General features: G+C 34.5%; 1 protein-coding gene across 1 annotated transcript in view; it reads left to right on the forward strand.

Annotated features, from left to right (window-relative positions):
* STAM (signal transducing adaptor molecule) overlaps positions 1-21073 on the forward strand; it is a 78196-nt gene that overhangs the window by 41009 nt on the left and 16114 nt on the right. Inside the window, exons 3-6 of the mRNA XM_052000200.1 lie at positions 6885-6960; positions 7047-7142; positions 14199-14345; positions 17367-17457. Of these exons, the coding sequence (XP_051856160.1) occupies positions 6885-6960; positions 7047-7142; positions 14199-14345; positions 17367-17457 (410 nt within the window). The remainder of the gene's footprint in view (positions 1-6884; positions 6961-7046; positions 7143-14198; positions 14346-17366; positions 17458-21073) is intronic.

Genomic DNA, 21073 nt, shown 5'->3' on the forward strand with positions numbered 1-21073 from the left:
TAACTCAATGGAATTGATACAATGCTTTTGTTCACACCTTTAGAGAGCTCATATAAGCAAGAAGTATTTAAGTATTCATTGGAGTTCACACGTTTGGGAGATTTCAGGGTTTAGTATGAGATATCTGAATTCACACCTCCCTTGAAACTCTTAGGGCCAGAGAGCACTCTTGGAGAAACCCATAATCCCACTCTCTCAGAGGAGATCATATATAAAAAGCAGATAGAGGCTCTCTTGTGGACTTCAGCTGAATTAGATTGAGAGGGCTGTGTCAAGTGAGTTCAGCCAGAAGCCCTCTCTCCGAGGCAAGAAAGATTCATTACAACTTTTACATTGGTACTGGCTAGAGGATGAAGAAAGCAGAGGCAGAAGCAAAGGACAAAGCTTCAAGAGCTCTTAGAACCAAGGAGAAAGATAGGCCTCTAAGAAAAACTAACCAGGCTATTTTGGAGGAAACAATAAAAGAGCTGAACTTTTAACACCTGGCTGCATTTGGGTGATTATTACTTTTAACTGAAACTAAGGCTGCCTCTAGAAAACCTCCCCAAGAAACTTGCTCCCAGAGAGAACCATTATTATTTTAAAGAAGAAAAACACCACATTTGTGCTATTTTGTTTTTAGTAAATGCTTACCACAAATGACTGTAGTTACTCATAAGTATAAGTAAAATTCTTAAGTTTTGTGGAGTTGCTGCTAGGTAAAATGAAAGCACAATGTTTTCTAAATAATAATAGAAACAACTCACCTTTTATGCAACTAAGGTTTGCAGAGTATTTTTCATTTTAATCTTCAAAATTTATGAGGAAGATGCTGTTATTTATCACCCTTCTTGGGAGGCAACTGCTATTTCCAATTCCTCACCAAGGTCATAGAGCCCTCCTGCAGGAGCTAAGTCAGAATTAGAACCCAGGGCTCTCTGATTTCAAATTCCAGTACTTTACTTGAGTATACATATAGAGCAAATCTAATTACAGATGCAAAAGTATTAATTTGAAAATTTAAACATATTAGTATTATTGTATTTTTAAAAAATGTCAATACATGATATAAACTGTCATGATCATTTTAAAAATTGCTATTAATTTTTTTTTAGCAGCACCATAATTTGTAGAAAATATTAAGTGCCCTACATCACTTAGACTGACTTTGAGTTGTGCTATTGTTATACATGTTTATTTATACTAGCAATACGGAGTTTATACTGGCAGAAATTTTGATTGGTTGATTTCCATATCTAACACTCCATTTGTGTACTTCTTTCTGGATGCCATTGAGAGGAAACTTAGTGAACGATTAATTTTCTCAATAAACTGTGGTCTTTCAAGAGAAAGCTGCCATTAATCCTACCAAATGTTGTTTCCCCTCTACTATAGAATTGCTCTGCTGCTTTCCTTTTTTTTTTTTTTTTTTTTTTTAATGGTGTCAACTTGTTAGGGCTAGAAAATTAGTGATATGTTTCTATTTTTGCTTTTTATCCCAGGATCAAAGGTGACTAAAGGCAAATTTTCACTACCTTTCAAGTAAGAATTAGAAGAGAGATTTAACTCATCACCACCATGGTTTGAAAGATAGGATTGAGGGAAGAGGGTTGGACCAGGATAGAGAACTAGGAAGAGAAGAGGCCTTCTTTAAAGCTTTGCATCTTTGAAGCTGATGGCACACACTATAGGAGTAAGGTAAGGTAAAGAGATTAGTTAGTAGCTGAGGAAATTGAGCTGAAGTTAATTTTAATTCAGGATACAGTCATAGTTGATATATGAAATCAATACTAAAAATTTTTGAAAATTGTGTCCACTGATTATTCTTTTTAAGACTATCAAAATTAAAAGTAGTCTTTGAACAACTTAAATTTCATTAAATAGAATTTAATAAATTGAAAACATATAGATTAAATGTAGGAGGTATGAGAAATGGATAATGCTTCCCTTAATTTATTCCTTTCTGTATGAATATTGACTTATATAATTCTTTAAGATTTACAAAGCACTTTCCTCACAAATAATAATCCTGTGAGATTAGTAAAGCATCCCAGATTTAGAATTGATGGGGAATTTAAAGAGGCCATCTTGTTTATGCATTCATTTTTCAGATGAAGATTCTTAGGGCCATCGAGGTAAATTATTGCTCAATGTCCCAAGGTAGTAAGACATTTAAGTGAAGTAGACATTTAAGTGAAGTGCTCTGATTCCAGAGCCAGTATTCTTTCCTGTGCATCAAACTGATAAGTAGCAAAGTTTTATTCTCATTTTTTACAAATGAGATGCCTCAACAATAGAGAAGTTAGGTGACTTTCCCTGGAAGCTAGTGAGTGTCAGGGTGAAGAGGTTAATTAGGTTTTCTTAATCTTGGGCCAACGTTCTCTCCATTATGACATGCTCATCGGTGCAGCAGTTTTGAATATAACAAGTTCTTAGATATCCTTGAATCATTACAGATAATAATATTTTATTATATATATATATATATAATATAATATTATAATAATATTACAGATAATACTAATTTAATTTTAATAAAGTCAGACTTATGAGATCCCATGGGGTCTTGTGGAAAAATAACTGATTTGGCATCAAAAGACCTGGGAACCTGGGTTTAAATACCTAATGTATTGCTTACTATTAGAGTGATTCAGGGCAAATTGCTTAACTTGTCAACTTTTCAGTTTCTTCATCTGTTAAATGAAAGGTTTGGACTTTCTGTTGGAGAGGGAGCCCTTATCAATGAGTTATCTATTGAAGTATAATCATACTGATTTTTTTCTCATTTGTAATATTGACTCCCCCATATAACTAGATGGTTTCCCCAAATTGGCTTATGAGGTTAGAATGACTTTACCCAACTATAGGTTCAATTATTCTTCTAAACTGTTCACTTTCTTGTGAAGAATAAGTGAGAAAAACCATGGAATAGTAAAAATGCATGCCTAAAAGAAGAAATAGGATGAGGTTCTGGGATAAATCAATTAATCTGTTTCTGCATAATTGAGAATTGGTGTTTTGGCAAGTAAAAATACCAGTAGTTTTTATACACTATTTAAAAAGAATATTTAAACTGTGTGTAAGTCTATGTACATACACACATATATGAACACATACATACATATTCTTAAAAATTAAATTTACATTTTTCAGTATTCCATGCTGAGAAATAGAATGTTTTCATTCTTACATTTTGGAGCATTCTAATTTGATAGGTACCTGTGAGTATTAGGAAGAAAATCATTGGGTTCCAATGTCAAAGGCTAATTTATTTTTATGCAATCACTTTGATAAACCAAAGTTAAATCATTGACTAATAAATTGACTAAGACATAATTAATAAGTAATAACCACAAGGTACAAGTTTTTAAGAAATTTTTCTGTTGAGTTTGGTCAATTCAAATTTATTCTTTTTCTTGATTCATATTTTAATATCTAATTGTGTATAAATCGATCTTTGAAATGAACATTTAAAAATTTTATAATTTGTATGCATACAATTATTAATTTTGTTAATAACTTTTTACTTAATTCATTTCCTAATTTTCCCTCAAAGAAAAATAATTTAATAAGTTCTACTGAGAGCTGTAATCTGAAAGGGTATGCAACATTTCAAATGCATAGGCTTTTTAAATTTTTTTACAAAGAGGAAGGAGAGTTTTATTTTCTCCTGAAGCAAGATAATAAAAATGATCTTAACAGTTATGACAATTTGGATGGGACCACAAATTCTGCATCTTAAAAAATTTTTTTTCTGTGTGTGGAAAATAGATAATTTAAATGAAAAATAAAAAATCATAGTGATTGTTACCAAGTTACTTGAATAAGTTTTTAATAATTATAGACTTCAGTTACATCTGTATTGCAACTTAAGTGTGATGTACACAATAAAATATTTTTTACATACTAATTTTAAACCAGGTTAGTCTTGTAGATAGTTTCAAAATTGACTTTCTTAATTTTCAATAAGGTCATTGACTTTTTTAAGGAGATGGAAACAATATTTGTTTTTTTGTTCCCTCTTCTACCTCCTTCAATTAGATTTGCTTATGCAGTGCTATGATATTTTACCCATCTCTCTGGATTGAAAGTAATTATATAATAATTGTAAGGGACTTGCCCAAAGTCACACAGCTAGATAGTGTCTGAGACTGGATTTGAACTCAGGTCCTCCTAATTCCAGGGCCAAAGTTCTATCCCCTATGCCTCCTAATTGTCCCATTCTTTTAATTCTTACCACTTATTCCCTCTTCCCCCTCCTTTTTTTTTTTTTTTTCTTCACATTTTTCCAAGTTTTTCTTTTCTAGGACCAGTGCAACCAATACACTTTTTTATTGATTATCTCATTTGATTCATGCAGCAGCCATTCGAGAGTTTTATTCAAGTCATTAAGGTTTTACAATTTTGTTTTAGGCTCATGGATTTAGAACTGAAAGAGACTTCGGAGATCATCCATTCCAATTTCTTTATTCATGTCTTTAAAAAATATGTAGATATAGATATAGATATGATAGATACCTCCTAATAAATAACTAACTAAACTGCACCCTCAACACCAAAAGTATGTTACCTAAAACATTATTGTGACTTATGATATGTGATTCTTAATGGAAAGGAGAGGAATGTAGTTTTAGTTTTAAATTGGGTACCAGTATTTTCTATTGTATTTGATAAATTGCTGCGTTTTACAAAATATCAAACATTTTAATGAGACTAACTCTGATACAGGGATTCCTAAACTTTTTTTGTTTGTTATGGGCTATGTTGACAGTTTTATGAAGATGATTCCCAGACTGATTATAAATGTAGTTATCAAAATGCTATTTTAAAAACAAATTCACAATTATCTCTTTAAGAATACCTGCTTTGGTAGAACCTCACATTATTTATCAATAGATAGAGTGATCTAAAGTGAAGTGTTGACAGAGAGACTAGTGATGCTATTTCAATAATCTTGATGAAAAGTGATGAAGAACTGAAATAAAGGTAGTTGCTGTGTAAACAGAGAAGAGGTCAAATGTCAGAGAAATTTTAAAAGTAGAGATGGCAAGATTTAACAAACTGATTTACATATATGCCGTGAGGGAAGAGTTGAAGATGTTGCAGAGATTCTGAATTTGAACCCCCCAAAGAAGTGTTGGTTGCTTTTAAGAAAAAGGGAAGTTTAGAAGAGAGGAGAGTTGAGGGGGAAAATAATGAGGTCATTTTTAGATATGGTGAATTTGAGATATCTCCATGACTTGCAGTTTGAAGTGTCCACTAGGCTGTTAGTGATTTTAAAGTGAAATTCATAGCAGCTGAAAATACAGATCTGGAAGTCGTCTATTTTTAAATGCATAGAAGCTGAGGAGAAAGCAAAGAAAGACAGGAGAAGAAACAAGAGGTGGAAAGAAAAAGAAGAGAAAGGTTGATTAGGTAGTTAGGGGACTGAGCAGAAGGAATTAGAGTCATAAAAACCCAGAGGGGAAGGAGTACCCTGGAGGAGAAAATGTGGTTGGCAGTGTCAAATGGAGCAGCATGGGCCAAGAAGAATTAATGCTGAGAAAAAATCTTTTTTTTTTTTTTTTTTGCCATTTGCCATTAAAAGATTATTTCTAATTTTAGAAAACAGGAGTTAAGGGTTGAAAAGTAAATTTCTCCTCAGAAAGAGGAGATACTGAATGAAGGCTATTTTGAGGAGATAATAGGGATGTAGGAAATTTTTTTTTTTTTTTTAAGAATGAGTGTTACTTGGATTACTAAGGATGAGTGGATATACTTGAAAGGCATTGGAAAGAAGCAGTTTGTTCGGGAGAGGTTGAAGATTTGCAGGGAGAAGATTGAGGAAACAATCTGCTGAAGAAAACAGATTATTGCTCATCTTAAGATTCAGTGGAGAATTAAATTTGACTTTAGGATCTTATTTGGATGTAGGTCTTCTCCTAAGAAGAAAAGGTGATGGTAATGGAGTACAAAGGATTACTAATGGGCAATTCATGTTTTACATCGATAGCCTCAAAATGGCAAAATAAATTTGAGAAAGGCCTCTAGAATATTGCATGGACTCCCTTCATTGAACTTACTGGACATATATGAGTGGTTGGTTTAGTCAGCAGAATTAGAAGGGAGTGCTTACTTCAATGATGTCCATTGGCGTTTTGGAAATTGTGATATATACTATGTTTTTAAGCCATAGGTTTTTTTGTTTTGTTTGTTTCTGTTTTATTTTGGCAAGGCAATTGGGGTTATGTGATTTGCCCATGATCACACAGCTAGTAAATATTAAGTGTCTGAGGCCAAATTTGAACTCAGGTTCTCTTGGCTTGTGTTCTATACACTGTGCCATCTACTTGTCCCCATATAGTAACATGAAAGAATAAATTAGTGTTTAAAAAAAAAGATAGGGGAGGCAGTGAGGTTTGATCTAAGAATTGCATAATTTGTAAACATTTTATAAACTATTGGCAATTTAAATGTGAAATCTTTGTCAAGTGAACAGTGTGTACTAATGTACTGCTGGAGAGAACATGAATCTTGTATATATTGGCATTCTTACTTTAAATGAAACCAGATGAAACCCAAGCAATAACTAAATGGAGGGATAATGCATAATTTCTCTCCAAAATAAGAGGGTATACTCTACAAAATTCAAAACTGAATTGATTGCTTGATTAATTATGTCACATCTTAAGGTGATATCTGTTAAGTAATAATTTGCCATAAAGCCTGAAAACATTCAGCTTATCTCTCTTGTTAGTTAAGTGGTCTGATGGTTTTGTTAAAATATTTTAAAGGGAATTTTTAGAAAAGTTTAAAATTAAGTATCTCAGTTATATCAAATACTAGCTTTTTGTATGACAAGTTACTTTAAGTAAGAAAGAAAAAGCAAAGGAGGGTGACTGAGTGCCCCTTTTCTCAATTTTTAGGCCTAAAGACTGTCTTCGGTCTATTATGAAGAGAGTGAATCATAAAGATCCTCATGTAGCAATGCAAGCACTGACTGTAAGTATTTTCTTTCAAAGCTATGTTACAGATTTGCTAACTAAAACTAAGCCTTTTTAAGCTTATTGATTTTTTTTCTGCATTAGCTTCTAGGAGCATGTGTATCGAATTGTGGCAAAATTTTTCATTTAGAAGTATGTTCAAGAGATTTTGCTAGTGAAGTCAGCAATGTATTAAATAAGGTAAGTACTTATTTCAGTAAAGAAAGTTCTTTTCTGTCCTTATTTTTCATGTGTGTGTTTTATTTATGCTGAGTTAAAAAAAAATTACAGAACTTTTAGATTACTTATCTAATCACCAAAAAAGTAGTTATTTCATTTTGCTGAAGAAGCAGAGTATTATAAATCTTAGCCCCGAACTTGTTGCTTTTCTAACTGTTAGTATGATCTTTCTAACTAACTCTTTTGTTTCCATTGTTCCTCCAATTTATTGAGAAAGCATGGAGAATTCCTTTTTTTTTTTTTTTTTTTTTTTTTGGTATAATCAAATAATATTAACTTTATACAATTCTCATATCTTAACAAAGAAATTTTTATCTTAAACAATATCTATCCATATTCCAAGTAGCTAGCAAATGTTTACCTTACTCTATATATTATAGATTGTGAATCTGGCAGTGCAGAGTATTGTGGAAATCCCCTTTTGGTCAACACAGGTTCTTTGTGAAAGAATTCATAAACCCAAAGAGTTTTAGATGGCAAAAATGGAAGTTTATTGTTGGATAGGAAGTCAGTTTTGCTAAGAGACTGAATTCTTTAGTGGCAAAGTTCTATTAGGGAAATGGAGGCTGGCTCTGAGAAGAGAATATCTTCTCAGTGGGCAGGGTCCTACTTTGGACATTCTACAAAGAAGTAAGTAAAAGGAAATCTAATTTATGAGCAGCTCTTGGCAGGGGATTGGGGCAGCCTGAGCTGATTAGACCAGGATCTCTCAATTGAATGTGAAGTCTTTTCTGACACTATGACATCTGGGAAGATCAATAGGAGTTTGATTTGCCCTTGAATGATATTGCTTATCTCTCTCTTGAGAGGATATGAAACTATTTGGAGTCTGGGTTTTTGCAGATTAAAGGGGACATGGTTTTTGTGATTTCACAAGATTTTTACAGAGATAACTCAGGTCATACAGAGTTCACTCACATCAAATCCTCAGTACAGAGCACATTATTTTTTCTAATGTAGTAACTATAAGTAAAAAAGCTGAATGATATTTATCATCTCACTACATGAAACTTTGGATGATGGGGGTTTTGTGCGTTAGTTTTTAAAGGGATCCTTGAATTGACATTGTGGATAGGAGTAGTGGTGATATGGAGAATACCGAAACTGTCTCTCTCTCTCTCTGACTTTGGGGGGAACACTTGATTAAACTCCTTGAACCCTCAGAGAAGCTCTCCCCTGAGAGACCCGCCCCAGGGAATCAAGATAAAGTGGTTTCATTCTGTTATCTGGGAGGGACTAGTTGAGTCCAGGACTATTTCTACTTAGCCTGAGCTGGAGATCTAGATTTCTATAAACCTCTATTGGAGATTAGTCCAGGGATACTCATTCAAATGGAATATTTCTACTCAGTTTAAAGATTTAGATCTGATTTCAACTCAAACTGCACCTGGCCCCTAGTTAAAGTTTCAGATTATAAAAAGGGGCAACTTGGGGCTCATTCCTTGCAGAGGGCCAAAAGCAGGACATGCCATGCCAAGGAACCTCTCTCTCCTTGGTATAGCTGCCTTCAGGACTCTGCCCACTGAGAGGATAGTCTCTTTTCAGCTTTAATCCCTCTTTATCTCTCTCACCTATTTCCTAACAGGACCACACCCCTCTTCACTTCTCTGTCTGGATTTCTCTGTAAGGAACTTTACCTTGCTTCTGAGGAAATCAGCCTTCCTAGCAAAGGCTGTCTTCTCAGTTCCAACAATAAACTATTTTTGGCAGTCTAACTATTCTGGTTCGCAAATTCTTTTACAAAGTAACCTGCGGGCTGACCAGAGAGGATTCCCACAACTCTCTGCCCTGCGCCAAACCTCATCAGTGGGACTATCAGTAGGTTCTATAAGATGGAGTTTGTTAGAAATTATAAATGTAATATTTTACCTTTATTGGCAAGAACAACATAAATAAAGAGTTGAGATACATATAACAAAAGGTAAGGATACTAGGCTGCTGCTGATGGTATGTGGGGAGGGGGAGTAAAAAAAAGAGAGAGACAGACAGACTGACAAACATACACAGCCAGAGGCAGACAAAGGGAAAGGGAGAGAGAGTTGGGAGACTCTTGTTGGAGAATCATGAGGGAAAATTGGAACTAATTAATAGATAGTCTTAAAGAAAAGAGTGAAGAATTTGGGTATAATGTAATAAACAATAGGAAGTAGGTGGGTGCAGTGCATAGAGTTCTGGGCCTGGAGTCAGGAAAAAATATCTTCCCAATTTCTAATCTGGCTTCAGACACTTCCTAGGTATGTGATCCTGGGCAAGTCAATTCACCCTATTTGCCTCAATTTTCTCATCTGCAAAATGAAATGGCAAAGCACATCTTTGCCAAGAAAATGGGGTCCCAAAGAGGAGGACTTAACTGAAATGCCCGAACAACAATGACAACAACACAGTATAATCTTAAAAGTTCTTAAATAGTGTAGAGTCTTGAAAATTGCATTTTAAGAAGAATAATGAAGCAGGATATCTTAAATTGCAGAGCTTATAAAGGCAGAGACACTACCCAATGGGCTGTTAAAGTAATTTAGTTCAGAGATAGTGAAAGATTGTCTATGGAAACTATGGAAACAAGATGAAAGTCGTTTAAAAAATTGCTGGGGAGAATCTACAGGAAAAAAAAAAAAGATGTAGCAAGAAAGGAAAGTATGAGCACCAAAATTTATACCTATTTGCCTTAGTTGATAGCCGTAGAGAAGATTCAAAAGGATACCATTTTGGGGGGATGGGGTAAGGAGGGAAACTTCAAAAATTTTATTTAAATTGAGTTTTAGTGATGGGACAACTTTGTGTACCTATTCTTTAAGTTACTAGAGATGCAAATTTGGTAATTATCATCATAGAAGGCTATATTGAGAGGTAGTTTCTTTTACACATAATACCCCACGCTCTTGCTCTAAAGATCTAGAAAAAAACTTTTTCTTTCTTCTTCTTCTTCTTCTTTTTTTTTTTTTTTTTTTTGAATTTTGGTACTTATTAAGAAGAATGACAAAGGAAGACTAGCCTAGAGCCCCAGAGAGAAGAATCATCAAAGGAGGCCCCTAGAGGTCCCAGAGGTAAAGTGGTAGAATAAAGTCTGAGGGGCTGAGAGGTAGTTTAGAGGGAAGTGGAGGAATGTTAGTAATGGCTGTTTCAATAGGAAGACTGGAGAAGATTAAATCTGAGTTAAAGAATTCTCTTCAATTATAGTTTTAAAGTTTAGATCCATTTCATCATTTTAGTAGTAACTAAACTACTAGTAGTTTGGTTGCAATTCCAGCTTTTTTTCCCTTCATATATGTCATCTGTTTTTTCCTTAATAGACATAAATAATAATAATAATAGTAGCTAACATTTTATATTTTTTTAGCTTTTACAAAGGGCTTTACAAATATTATTTCATTTTTATAATCCTGGGAGTTAGATACTCTTTTGTTGGAATCCTTACTAACTGCTAACTAATTAGAGTTGATCTAATCTTACAAGAAGATGTTTTGGGCAGAACCTGAAACAAGGTACTAAGTAGAACTAAGTTCAATGAGTTCACACCTCCCTTGAAGCTCGTTGGGCCAGAGAGCACTATGGGAGAAAACCCATAATCCCTCTCTCTCGTATCCCACAATTCCTCCCTCTTGGATAAAAGAAACAGACAGAAGCTCTCGGTCAGATTTCAGTAGAGTTACGCCAGAAGCCCTCTCTCCGAGGCAAGGCAGAATATTTTCCACTTGGCTGGCTGGTGGCAGAAGTGTTCTGGAGAGAGGAAGACGCTACAAGTCGAGATTTCACCGGAATGACATGAAGACTGGAACTGGCTGGAGGCTGAAGACAGCAGAGGCAGAGGCTGAAGGACCAGACCTTTGGATTTAAAGACATTTGGAGAGAGCTCTTGGAACCAAGCAGAGAGATAGGCCTCTAAGCTAACCGGGCTATATTGGGATAATAAAAGATCTGAACTTTTATCACCTGGCTGCTTTTTGAGAAGAAAAAGCTCACAACATTTTGGCGCCCTGAACGTGGGACAAACAGACCCCTCAGTGGATTTCAGTGGAAAAGCTACGATCCTGATTCAAGTGGAAAAGCCTCTGATCCTGATCCAGTGGAAAAGACTCTTCAACCCAGAAATTAGAGTGAGTACAACAAAGAAATTTTGTTAAAAGAGTTAAAGTAGAATTTCAGCTAAGATGGGACAGATATTTAGAAAAGAGCCTGTTTCTGTTCAAGGAAAATGTTTAGAGAGCATTATCAAAATTATGAAAAGCCAAGGTTTAATTATAAGTTTACAGCAAATCACTGAATTTTTACAAACTGTAAAGGACATATGTCCTTGTTTCTCTCTTGATAAGGAATTAGATCTAGATGAATGGAAATTGGTTGGAGAGGATCTTTGTCAATTCTATCATAAAAATGGGCCTAACTCAATAATTAATACATATAATGTAATACAATTGGCTATAAGAAGTTATTTAAGTGATAGAATGATGAAAAGGAAAGTACAGGAGGAAGAATTGCCAACTTTACTAGGTGAAAAGGAGGACGAATCAGATGAGAATGGAGTTAATTACAATTCTGAGTATGATACTTCACAGCAGGAGGAATTAAGTGATTCCACATCTCATGACCCTCCCCCCGCAATTAACCATTCATGGGTGGAACAAGGGGGAGGGAGGGAGACAGAAACACAGTCAACTTCTCCTGTAAAGCAGAATTTGACAAGATTAGAAAAAGCATTAATTAAAGCAAAAAATGAAGGAGAAGGTATATCTGATTTTATAAATGCATATCCTGTGATTGAAGAGCTCAACTCCTCAGGTCAAAAAGAGAGAAAATACACTCCTTTTAATTTGGGACGCAATAGGCAAACAGGAGCTGTTGTACAAATCACTTTTGACCAACTAGCTGGTGAAGGTCAGTATGCAGAGAGTTCAGAACAGATTTATTATCCCATAACAGTGTATGAGCAAATTTCTAAGGCTGCAATAAAAGCCTGGAATTCTCTCCCTGGACAGAAAGATGGAAATAATGCTTTCACAAAAATAGAGCAAGGTCCCAACGAACCTTTTGCAGATTTTGTGGGACGTTTACAAACAGCTGTAATAAGAACCATTGGAGACAATGCAGCAACAGAAATAATGACTAGACATTTGGCTAAGGAAAATGCCAATGAGATTTGCAAGAGAATTATATGGGGGCTAGACAAAAATGCTCCTTTAGAAGAAATCATAAGATGCTGTGCCACAGTGGGCACAAATGCTTATTATGCCCAGACTATGATGAACATGGAAAGACAAGGTCCTTCTTGGCAGAGGAATTCTAGAGAAACTCGTCGATGTTTTCAGTGCAGAAAAATTGGACATTTGAGAGCTCATTGTAGATATGGAGATAGAGTGAGAAGACAGGGTGAGAGAAAACCCAAAACCCCATGTCCAAAATGTAACCAAGGCTTTCATTGGGCCTCTAAATGTATATTGACCCAGAAGAATGAGAGGCAGGCCCAGCTCCAAAGTATCAATCAAAGGACAGGTGGGGCATGATAGCAGCTGAGGTTACACCCAGAGAGACTTTAGAAATTCAGGATTCTGATGTCATCAACCAACAGAAAAGCAATCAGGATTACAGTTGGGAAGAATACAGGCCTTTTAAGACAACAAGACAATATCCAATGCAAACAGCTCCAATGTAATTACCAGATGATGAGGAGAAAGCCCAAAAGTGGTAAATAGAAGAGAATTAGATAGGTTAACTGCTTGGGGAAGAGGATCTGCTTATATTTCCACAGATGAAGAAAGAATCAGATGGCTGACAATGAGACTGTCAAAAGGATTCTTAAAATCTTCAGAAATCATTGGGTTCCCTGAGATGAAAATTTGTTGATGAGACTTTTGCAGTACTTCAGAGCTTACAGGAATTATTAGATTCCTGGCACATGAACTAATGGACAATGGATTCCTTATGGACTATTTCTAGGACTTATGGACATTTGTAAATTTTCAGGTCGATTTATGTTGTTACATTACTACTAGCCTGTGTTATATTACTATGTGCTTATGTATTTTAAGCAATTGCAAGAATCATTGGATTTCTTGAGATGAAAGATTGTTGATGAGACTTTTGCAGTAGTTAAATTTTCATGTTGATTCATGTTATTTGTTACATTACCACTAGCCTGTGTTATATTGCTGTGTGCTTTTGTAAATTATGTATAATGCCTCCCATATTGATGGATTTATGTATACCATGTATATCTCTTACAAAGTTCTGGCCCATATTGATGGATTTATGTGTACCCCTTCAGAAACCCCCTATGTTTTAAAACAAAAGAAAGGGGGAGATGTTGGAATCCTTACTAACTGCTAACTAATTAGAGTTGATCTAATCTTACAAGAAGATGTTTTGGGCAGAACCTGAAACAAGGTACTAAGTAGAACTAAGTTCAATGAGTTCACACCTCCCTTGAAGCTCGTTGGGCCAGAGAGCACTATGGGAGAAAACCCATAATCCCTCTCTCTCGTATCCCACAATTCCTCCCTCTTGGATAAAAGAAACAGACAGAAGCTCTCGGTCAGATTTCAGTAGAGTTACGCCAGAAGCCCTCTCTCCGAGGCAAGGCAGAATATTTTCCACTTGGCTGGCTGGTGGCAGAAGTGTTCTGGAGAGAGGAAGACGCTACAAGTCGAGATTTCACCGGAATGACATGAAGACTGGAACTGGCTGGAGGCTGAAGACAGCAGAGGCAGAGGCTGAAGGACCAGACCTTTGGATTTAAAGACATTTGGAGAGAGCTCTTGGAACCAAGCAGAGAGATAGGCCTCTAAGCTAACTGGGCTATATTGGGAAGAAAAAGCTCACCACACTCTTTTCTCTCTGTTTTACTGATGAGGAAACTTAGGTAAACAAGTGTTAAATGACTTGCCTAAGGTCATACAAGACTGGATTTGAATTTTGGTTTTGATGCCCAGTCTGCTTTGTTGGTCAAAAGATACTATGGCTTTCTTTATTGCCTTTATGATGAAAAGCATTTGTTTTTTCATTAAAATGTCTTCTCTTTCTTAGGGTCATCCAAAAGTTTGTGAAAAGTTAAAAGCTCTTATGGTAGAATGGACAGATGAATTCAAGAATGATCCACAACTTAGTCTAATATCTGCAATGATAAAAAACCTTAAGGAGCAAGGAGTTACATTTCCAGCTATTGGCTCACAGGTATATGAAAAAGCATTAGAAATGTTCTTTGAATATAATAAATAACCTTTATTTGGAAGCTTCTTTTTAATTATGTAGTTAAAACAAAAACACACTTTACAGTAAAGTTAACAACTTAACATGTGAAAGTAAGTTGAAAGGTAATTTGCCTGAGAATATCAACCTACAAGAATCCCTATTTCCCATCATTTGCCTCCTTCAAAAAATAAGTATTACTCTAGACATCTATTCAGGGCTAAATAAATTTCAAAATCCTGAAAAGTTTTAGTTTTATTATTGTAATTTCTATATATTAATCCATATAGCATTTAAAAACATGCTATAGTTTTAATTGAAATAATATACCAGGTATGGGCTTATTACTATACAGCACTGGTTTTCATGATTCATAAATTCCTTGGAGTTCTCAATAATGCTTTGAGGTAAAAATTCTCTAATGGGGTTTTTGGTAGTAATTAGTGAAGTCTCATTATTCTCATGTTTAATTTCACAACTTCAGTCATTCACATGATTTTTCAGTAACCTCATTTTCACTTTGACATTGGCAACGATTTACATTTGCAACTATTTGTAGCAGAGAAAGAAATGAGAAAGTGGGATGTATGCAGGTTTGTGGAGTGGCTGTCCTACCCCTGCATACTTCCCTGGTCTTGTTTACTATTGTAATGTCAGAGGCGGCATTAGCAATCTCAATGTCTTCCAACAACAGTGACTAAAATCTTAACAAACCTTAGTTTTCAAAAGGTGGCCACAGTAGAGAAATTTCCTACCAGTATAGTATTGTCTGAAATAATTATTTTTAATTGAGATATTAGCACAAAAGGACACAGAATTCTAGAGAATTACTAATAAGTATTGCCTTTTGCCAATTCTGTGTACTGTATTTTTTTCAGTTATTTCATGGTAACTGTATTAGGGAAAATGTATATTATTAGAATTCAATGTTCTAAAGAGATGTCGGCAGAAAAGTGTATTTTCAGCAATCTCTAGCAAATGCTTAAGCTTTTGGTCGTTGTGGGAACCTAACTCCCTATTTTCCAAAGGTTCAGAATATCAACATTTGTGTTTTTAACTTTTACTTTGTATTTTAGAAACTTTGCTCCTATGAAAGTTGAGTATTGACAGCAACTACAAAATATTATGAGTAGTATGGTAATTTATCACTAGGGTTTCACAACATAATTTTTTGTTGTTGTTGTAAGGTATATGTGGAACAAAAACTTTGGAAACCATCATTTATTAAAGTAAAAGGGGGGGTTGGGAATCTTTCATTGAGCTCTTCATTTTCTCTCATAATGACTTTCTAGGTTTTCTAGAACCTTTATTAGATGCCTCTAGAACCTTTATTAGATGCCTATGCCTCCCATTTACTGAGCTTGAAGCTTTCTGATATGAACTCATTTGTTTTTTGATCTTTATAAAACTCTCCTTATTGATATTCTTTATCTTTAATTAGAAAAAAAATTTTTGCACAAACTTGATCATTTCTGTATATATAGCAGAATACAAAGAGAAGATTGCACATGAGTTTTTATTTCATTTTGCATATTTTCCTGTATCACTATTGCTAAGTCTTCCTTTCCTCCTTCAAAACATTAAAAACAAGTGGGGGAAATCCTTGTGATAGAAAAAATAAAGAAAAAACTTAAGTAAAATGTGCGCATGGTACCATGTCCAAAAAGGTATGTCTTTCAATTCTGAGATGCCACTACACATCTCTCAGATTGGCTAAGGTAACAGGAAAAGATAATGATGAATGTTGGAGGGGATGTGGGAAAGAAAACTGGGACACATACATTGTTGGTGGAATTGTGAACAAATCCAACCATTCTGGAGAGCAATTTGGAACTATGCTCAAAAAATTATCAAACTGCATACCCTTTGATCCAGCAGTGTTACTACTGGGTTTATATCCCAAAGAGATCTTAAAGAAGGGAAAGGGACCCACAAGTGTTAAAATGTTTGTGGCAGCCCTTTTTGTAATGGCAAGATCTGGACATTGAATGGATGCCGTCAATTGGAGAATGGCTGAATAAATTATGGTACATGAATGTTATGGAATATTATTGTTCTGTAAAAAATGACCAGCAGGATGATTTCAGAAAGGCCTGGCGAGACTTACATGAACTGAGGCTGAGTGAAGTGAGCAGGACCAGGAAATCATTGTACATGGCAAGATTGCAATTCTGATGGTTGTAGCTATCTTCAACAATGAATTGATTCAGACCAATTTCAATGATCTGAGGAAGAGAGCCATCTACAACCATAGAAAGGACTGTGGGAACTTAGTGTGGACCGCAACATAGCATTTTCACTCTTTTTATTGCTATTTGCTTGCATTTTATTTTCTTTCTCTTTTTTTTTTCTGTTTGATTTGATTTTTCTTGTGCAGCAAGATAATTATATAAATAAGTATGCATATATTGGGTTTAAAAAATAAGAAAATAAAAATTATATAATAATATTATATTCCCATGCCACAGTTTGTTCCACCATTCTGTAGTTGATGGTGGCTCACTTTGTTTATACTTCTTTGTTATGACAAAAAGTACAAATTTATTTGTGTGCTTATGGGGCTTTTCCTTCTTTGATCTCTTTAGAGGCTAGGTCTATGATTTTTATGTATCTAGTACATTAGAATGACTTTAGATTTGTAAGGGCCCAAAAAATTCTTTTAGATCTAAAATTTCTTTCAGTTTTATAAAATGTGAAAAGTAAGCTGCAAAGCTCTTTTCCATCTGAAATGTACAAAAGCCAATTTTAGTTGGCTCTTTTAGTTCAAATTTTTCTCATTTGTGAACTGTTAAAAAGATTTCTTCCAATTTGGAGAGTTGTTTCTAATTTGTTGCCTCCAACTTTGATCTCTATTTTCTTGCAATGTGGATATCAATTATCCTTGGTTTGCTTTTTTTTTGGTTGCATTTTGTTAAAGATAAATAGGAAAATCCTGTCAGAGCATTTGGTATATAAAATAATGTTTTAGGACAATTATGAAGCATTTTGTTTGTTTCTTTGGATTAGGCTGCAGAACAAGCAAAAGCAAGCCCAGCTCTTGTTGCCAAGGATCCTGGTACTGTGGCTACCAAAAAGGAAGAAGAAGATCTAGCAAAAGGTGAGTGCACTAAGTGATTGCTAATGGAGAGAATATCATTTTTCAAATGAGATCTAGCATGTCTTTATTTATAATTAATTCATGTGAAACTTCAGAATCAGTGATTACAGCTTAATTTTAAAATCAAAAAGGTTGTTTTGTGTGTGTAAATAATGAGTACATTTTTCTTTCTTTTTTCTTTTCTTTTTTTTTCTTTTTTTTTGGCTGAGGCAATTGGGATTAAGTGACTTGCCCAGGGTCACAAAGCTAGGCTGTGGTAAGTGTCGGAGGTCAGATTTGAACTCAGGTCCTCCTGACTATAGGGCCGGTGCTCTATCCACGGCACTACCTAGCTGCCCCAAATTCATTTTTCTTAAAAAATAAACACCAGTGCCTCAAATATTATTAGTGATAGAAATAAAGTGTAATTGCATTACAAGTACATATATATTTTATGACTTCTATTATATGTGCTATTTAGAGAGCAGGAAGAAAAAAACAGATAAAAGTAAACATCAATTCAAGAAACATAGACTGTTCTCAATCTTTCCACTTGATGAAAATATGCCTTGGCGTAAACTCAAAATGTGATAAGTAAATCTTTTCTGTCAGTTTGCCTTAATCACATGCTTCTTGATGTTTGAAGATCTCACTTAAATGAGTGGGATTCTTGAATCTCTCGTTTATCCACAGAGTCTATTTATTGACTCTAAGCTGGTAGAGCTTTAGTTGACCTTTCTAGCATTCTTGGTCATCTAGAGGATCCCTTCCATGTTCCTCTAATTCCTTTTGTCTGTCTCATGGCAAAGTTGGAGGAAGAAACAATTATATGTAATCTACTATGATCAGGGTACAATGTGAAGCAATTTTAAGATTCTATTTTTACCTGATCTTCAGTTTACTTTTTTTTTCCTTTCTACCTGAATAGAAAACTTCTTATAATCAATAGCTTAACTGGGTATTGCCCAAAATAAAAAGATTTGCAAGCATTCCTTTCCATGGCAACAGTTCCAGATCATATTCTTTTGACTAATAGCTGCTTTTTAAAAAAGAAACCCTTTGAGTATACCTGTTTAGAAATAATTATTTTATCATAGTTGTTTTAAAGAATTTTAAAGTGTAATTATAGCAATACTAATTTTACTTTTATTAGGCTGACTTTAGAACCTAAGCTCTATTAGCTTCAATCCAGCATGATTTGGAAGGTGGAGTTGGGGGCAGAATGTGTGTGTGTGTGTGTGTGTGTGTGTGTGTGTGTGTGTGTGTGTACACACCACACATACATGCATATATATGTAATTCTTTGATCTTTATGTTATTTAGTTAAGCTCAGTGCTGTGATGCTGATTATATGCAGTGGCCTCAGTGCATGAATATGAAATTAGAATTCTAAGTTGTTCCCAACTGTTCTTTGTTTCTTGATTTGGCATGCATAGGAAATTACTGAATAATATTTCCTCTTATGGAATTGTAGATATTTAGAAACTTATCTTTTTCATTACTGCTTGACCATCTACTTCCTACAAGGTCAGGGGAAGAGGAAATGTATTCTTGATTTACTGAATTAGAAATCATAATATATTTTCTCTATAAAAATAGCATTTTAGCTAGTTGTTAAAAATAGCTAAACAACATTGTTAACTGTGCTTTAGGTGCATTATGGATTAAATAGGAGACAGTGGCTGACCTGAGAAGTTACCACTGAAATATGTTTCCAGGGTCTGCAAAAACTTACTTAGGATCACTTATGTCATGGTGACTTACCTGTATAGTCTAAAATTTGGAAGTGTGTATCTATAGTTTTATTTCTCTGACGACTATTGTAGAGGACTATTAGGGAAATGGCTTTCCACCTTTCTTCATTTTAATTTCCAATTATAAAATACCATTTCTTTTAATATAATATTCAAGTAAGAACTTTGGTTAACTAACTAATAAGAAAAGAGCTTACCACCCTATCCATCAGGAAATGGGCCAAATCATTTCTCTGGTACTTCATGAAGGTTACTTAACCTTTTCACCTTTCCTTATCTTTGAAATGAGTATTATAATACTTTTGAAAGTTGTTACAAATTCTATTGTAGAAATGAGAAAACGTATTATAGAAATCAAATTGTAGAAAATTTGTTTCTACAATTTGATTGCCTTTCTGCATTGAGGTTTAAGGCACTGACTGGATTAATTTCAGAAATGAGGGTACTGTTTATCATATTAGCAAAAAACCCAAATTTCTTTTCATTTTCTATTTAAACTTTTGTCTACGATAAATGTGTAAGTCACCAGTGAGCTTCAAAGATATGATGTACAGGTTTCAGTGAAGGAGCAACTTCTGCTCCAGACATGTGGGGAGCAACTCAGATTCTTGCCAGATGCTCCTTTTTTTTCCTGCTTGGCTGTTCTTCATTTTAAGAGGCCAGAAATGCTTCTGAGAAGGTCTCCCTGGGTCACTGATGGTGACTGTCTTTGCTTTTGAGAATCTTATGAGGATTATCATAAAATCAGGATCAGCCCCAAGCCAAAAGTGGCAAAGGAAAGGATTTCTTGTCCTCCCTCTGGATAGACAGACAGAAAAGGTTCACTCTCTTTCCATCTTTACTTCTATACTTCATACTCTTCACAGGTTTCCTCCATTTAGTGCCACTATGCATAGTTGAGGAACATATAGTTCACATAGGAACTATGATTGATCACATTTTATGGAAAAATTCAATAATTGCTAATAGTTTAAAGAACTAAAGAAAACCATGTAGGGAATTAACTGCATTTACAGGTACAGAGAAAGAAGAAAGGTTCAGCCTTTTTCGACTCTTAAAACTGAGTTCATCATAGGTAACTTTTAATATTTCTCTCCCTTTGCTAACTCTCTTGCTAACACAACCCCAAAACAAGGCAGCATGGTATAGATAATAGAATGCTGGACTTCATTTCATTAAATGAATTGATTTCCGATCCCATCTTGGACACTTGCTAGGTGAAAATGGGCAGACACGTAACTTCTTACCTTCTTTCAGTTTAGTCATCTCTAAGTTGGAGATATAATTTTACTGTCATAAGGAAAGTGTTTTCTAATCTTTTGTGTAGTCAGAATTACTCTTCAGGATGCCTTAAATTGATGACTTTGAATTCCTTTTCAGTGAAAGGTTATATTTCATTGCAAAAGCTAAGCAGTTTTTCTTGCAAAGGTTATATAGTTCATGTCTTCCTGCCAAATTGTGGCAAAACAATTCAACTCTACTGTAAATGTGAATGTTATAGCAAGGATTGATTAATTCTTCATTATCTGTCTAGAAAAAATATAAGAAAGAGAATGTTTTAAAATTAAACAATGAGATCAAAAAGGTTTGATATGAGGGTCTTATTTTTGATTTTTATTAATTTATACTTTGTGTAAACATATGCCTTTTGTGGGTGGTATGATTTTTTTTTTTTTTTTTTTTTTTAGTTACAGTAAAAAGATGTAATATTGCAAGGACTAATCATGAGATAATTTAAGCATTGTAATTGGCTAAGCTATTTGCTTTTCTGAAAGGGTATAATCACATATTGCAAAATTTCTTATTTTGCATTGAATTGTCCTTTTACTCTTTTTTATCATCTGTGTGACCTTGAGCAAGTCAGCTAACTCTTCTGTATCTTA

The sequence above is a fragment of the Antechinus flavipes genome, chromosome 5 (genome assembly GCF_016432865.1).
Source record: "Antechinus flavipes isolate AdamAnt ecotype Samford, QLD, Australia chromosome 5, AdamAnt_v2, whole genome shotgun sequence".
NCBI lineage: Eukaryota > Metazoa > Chordata > Mammalia > Dasyuromorphia > Dasyuridae > Antechinus > Antechinus flavipes.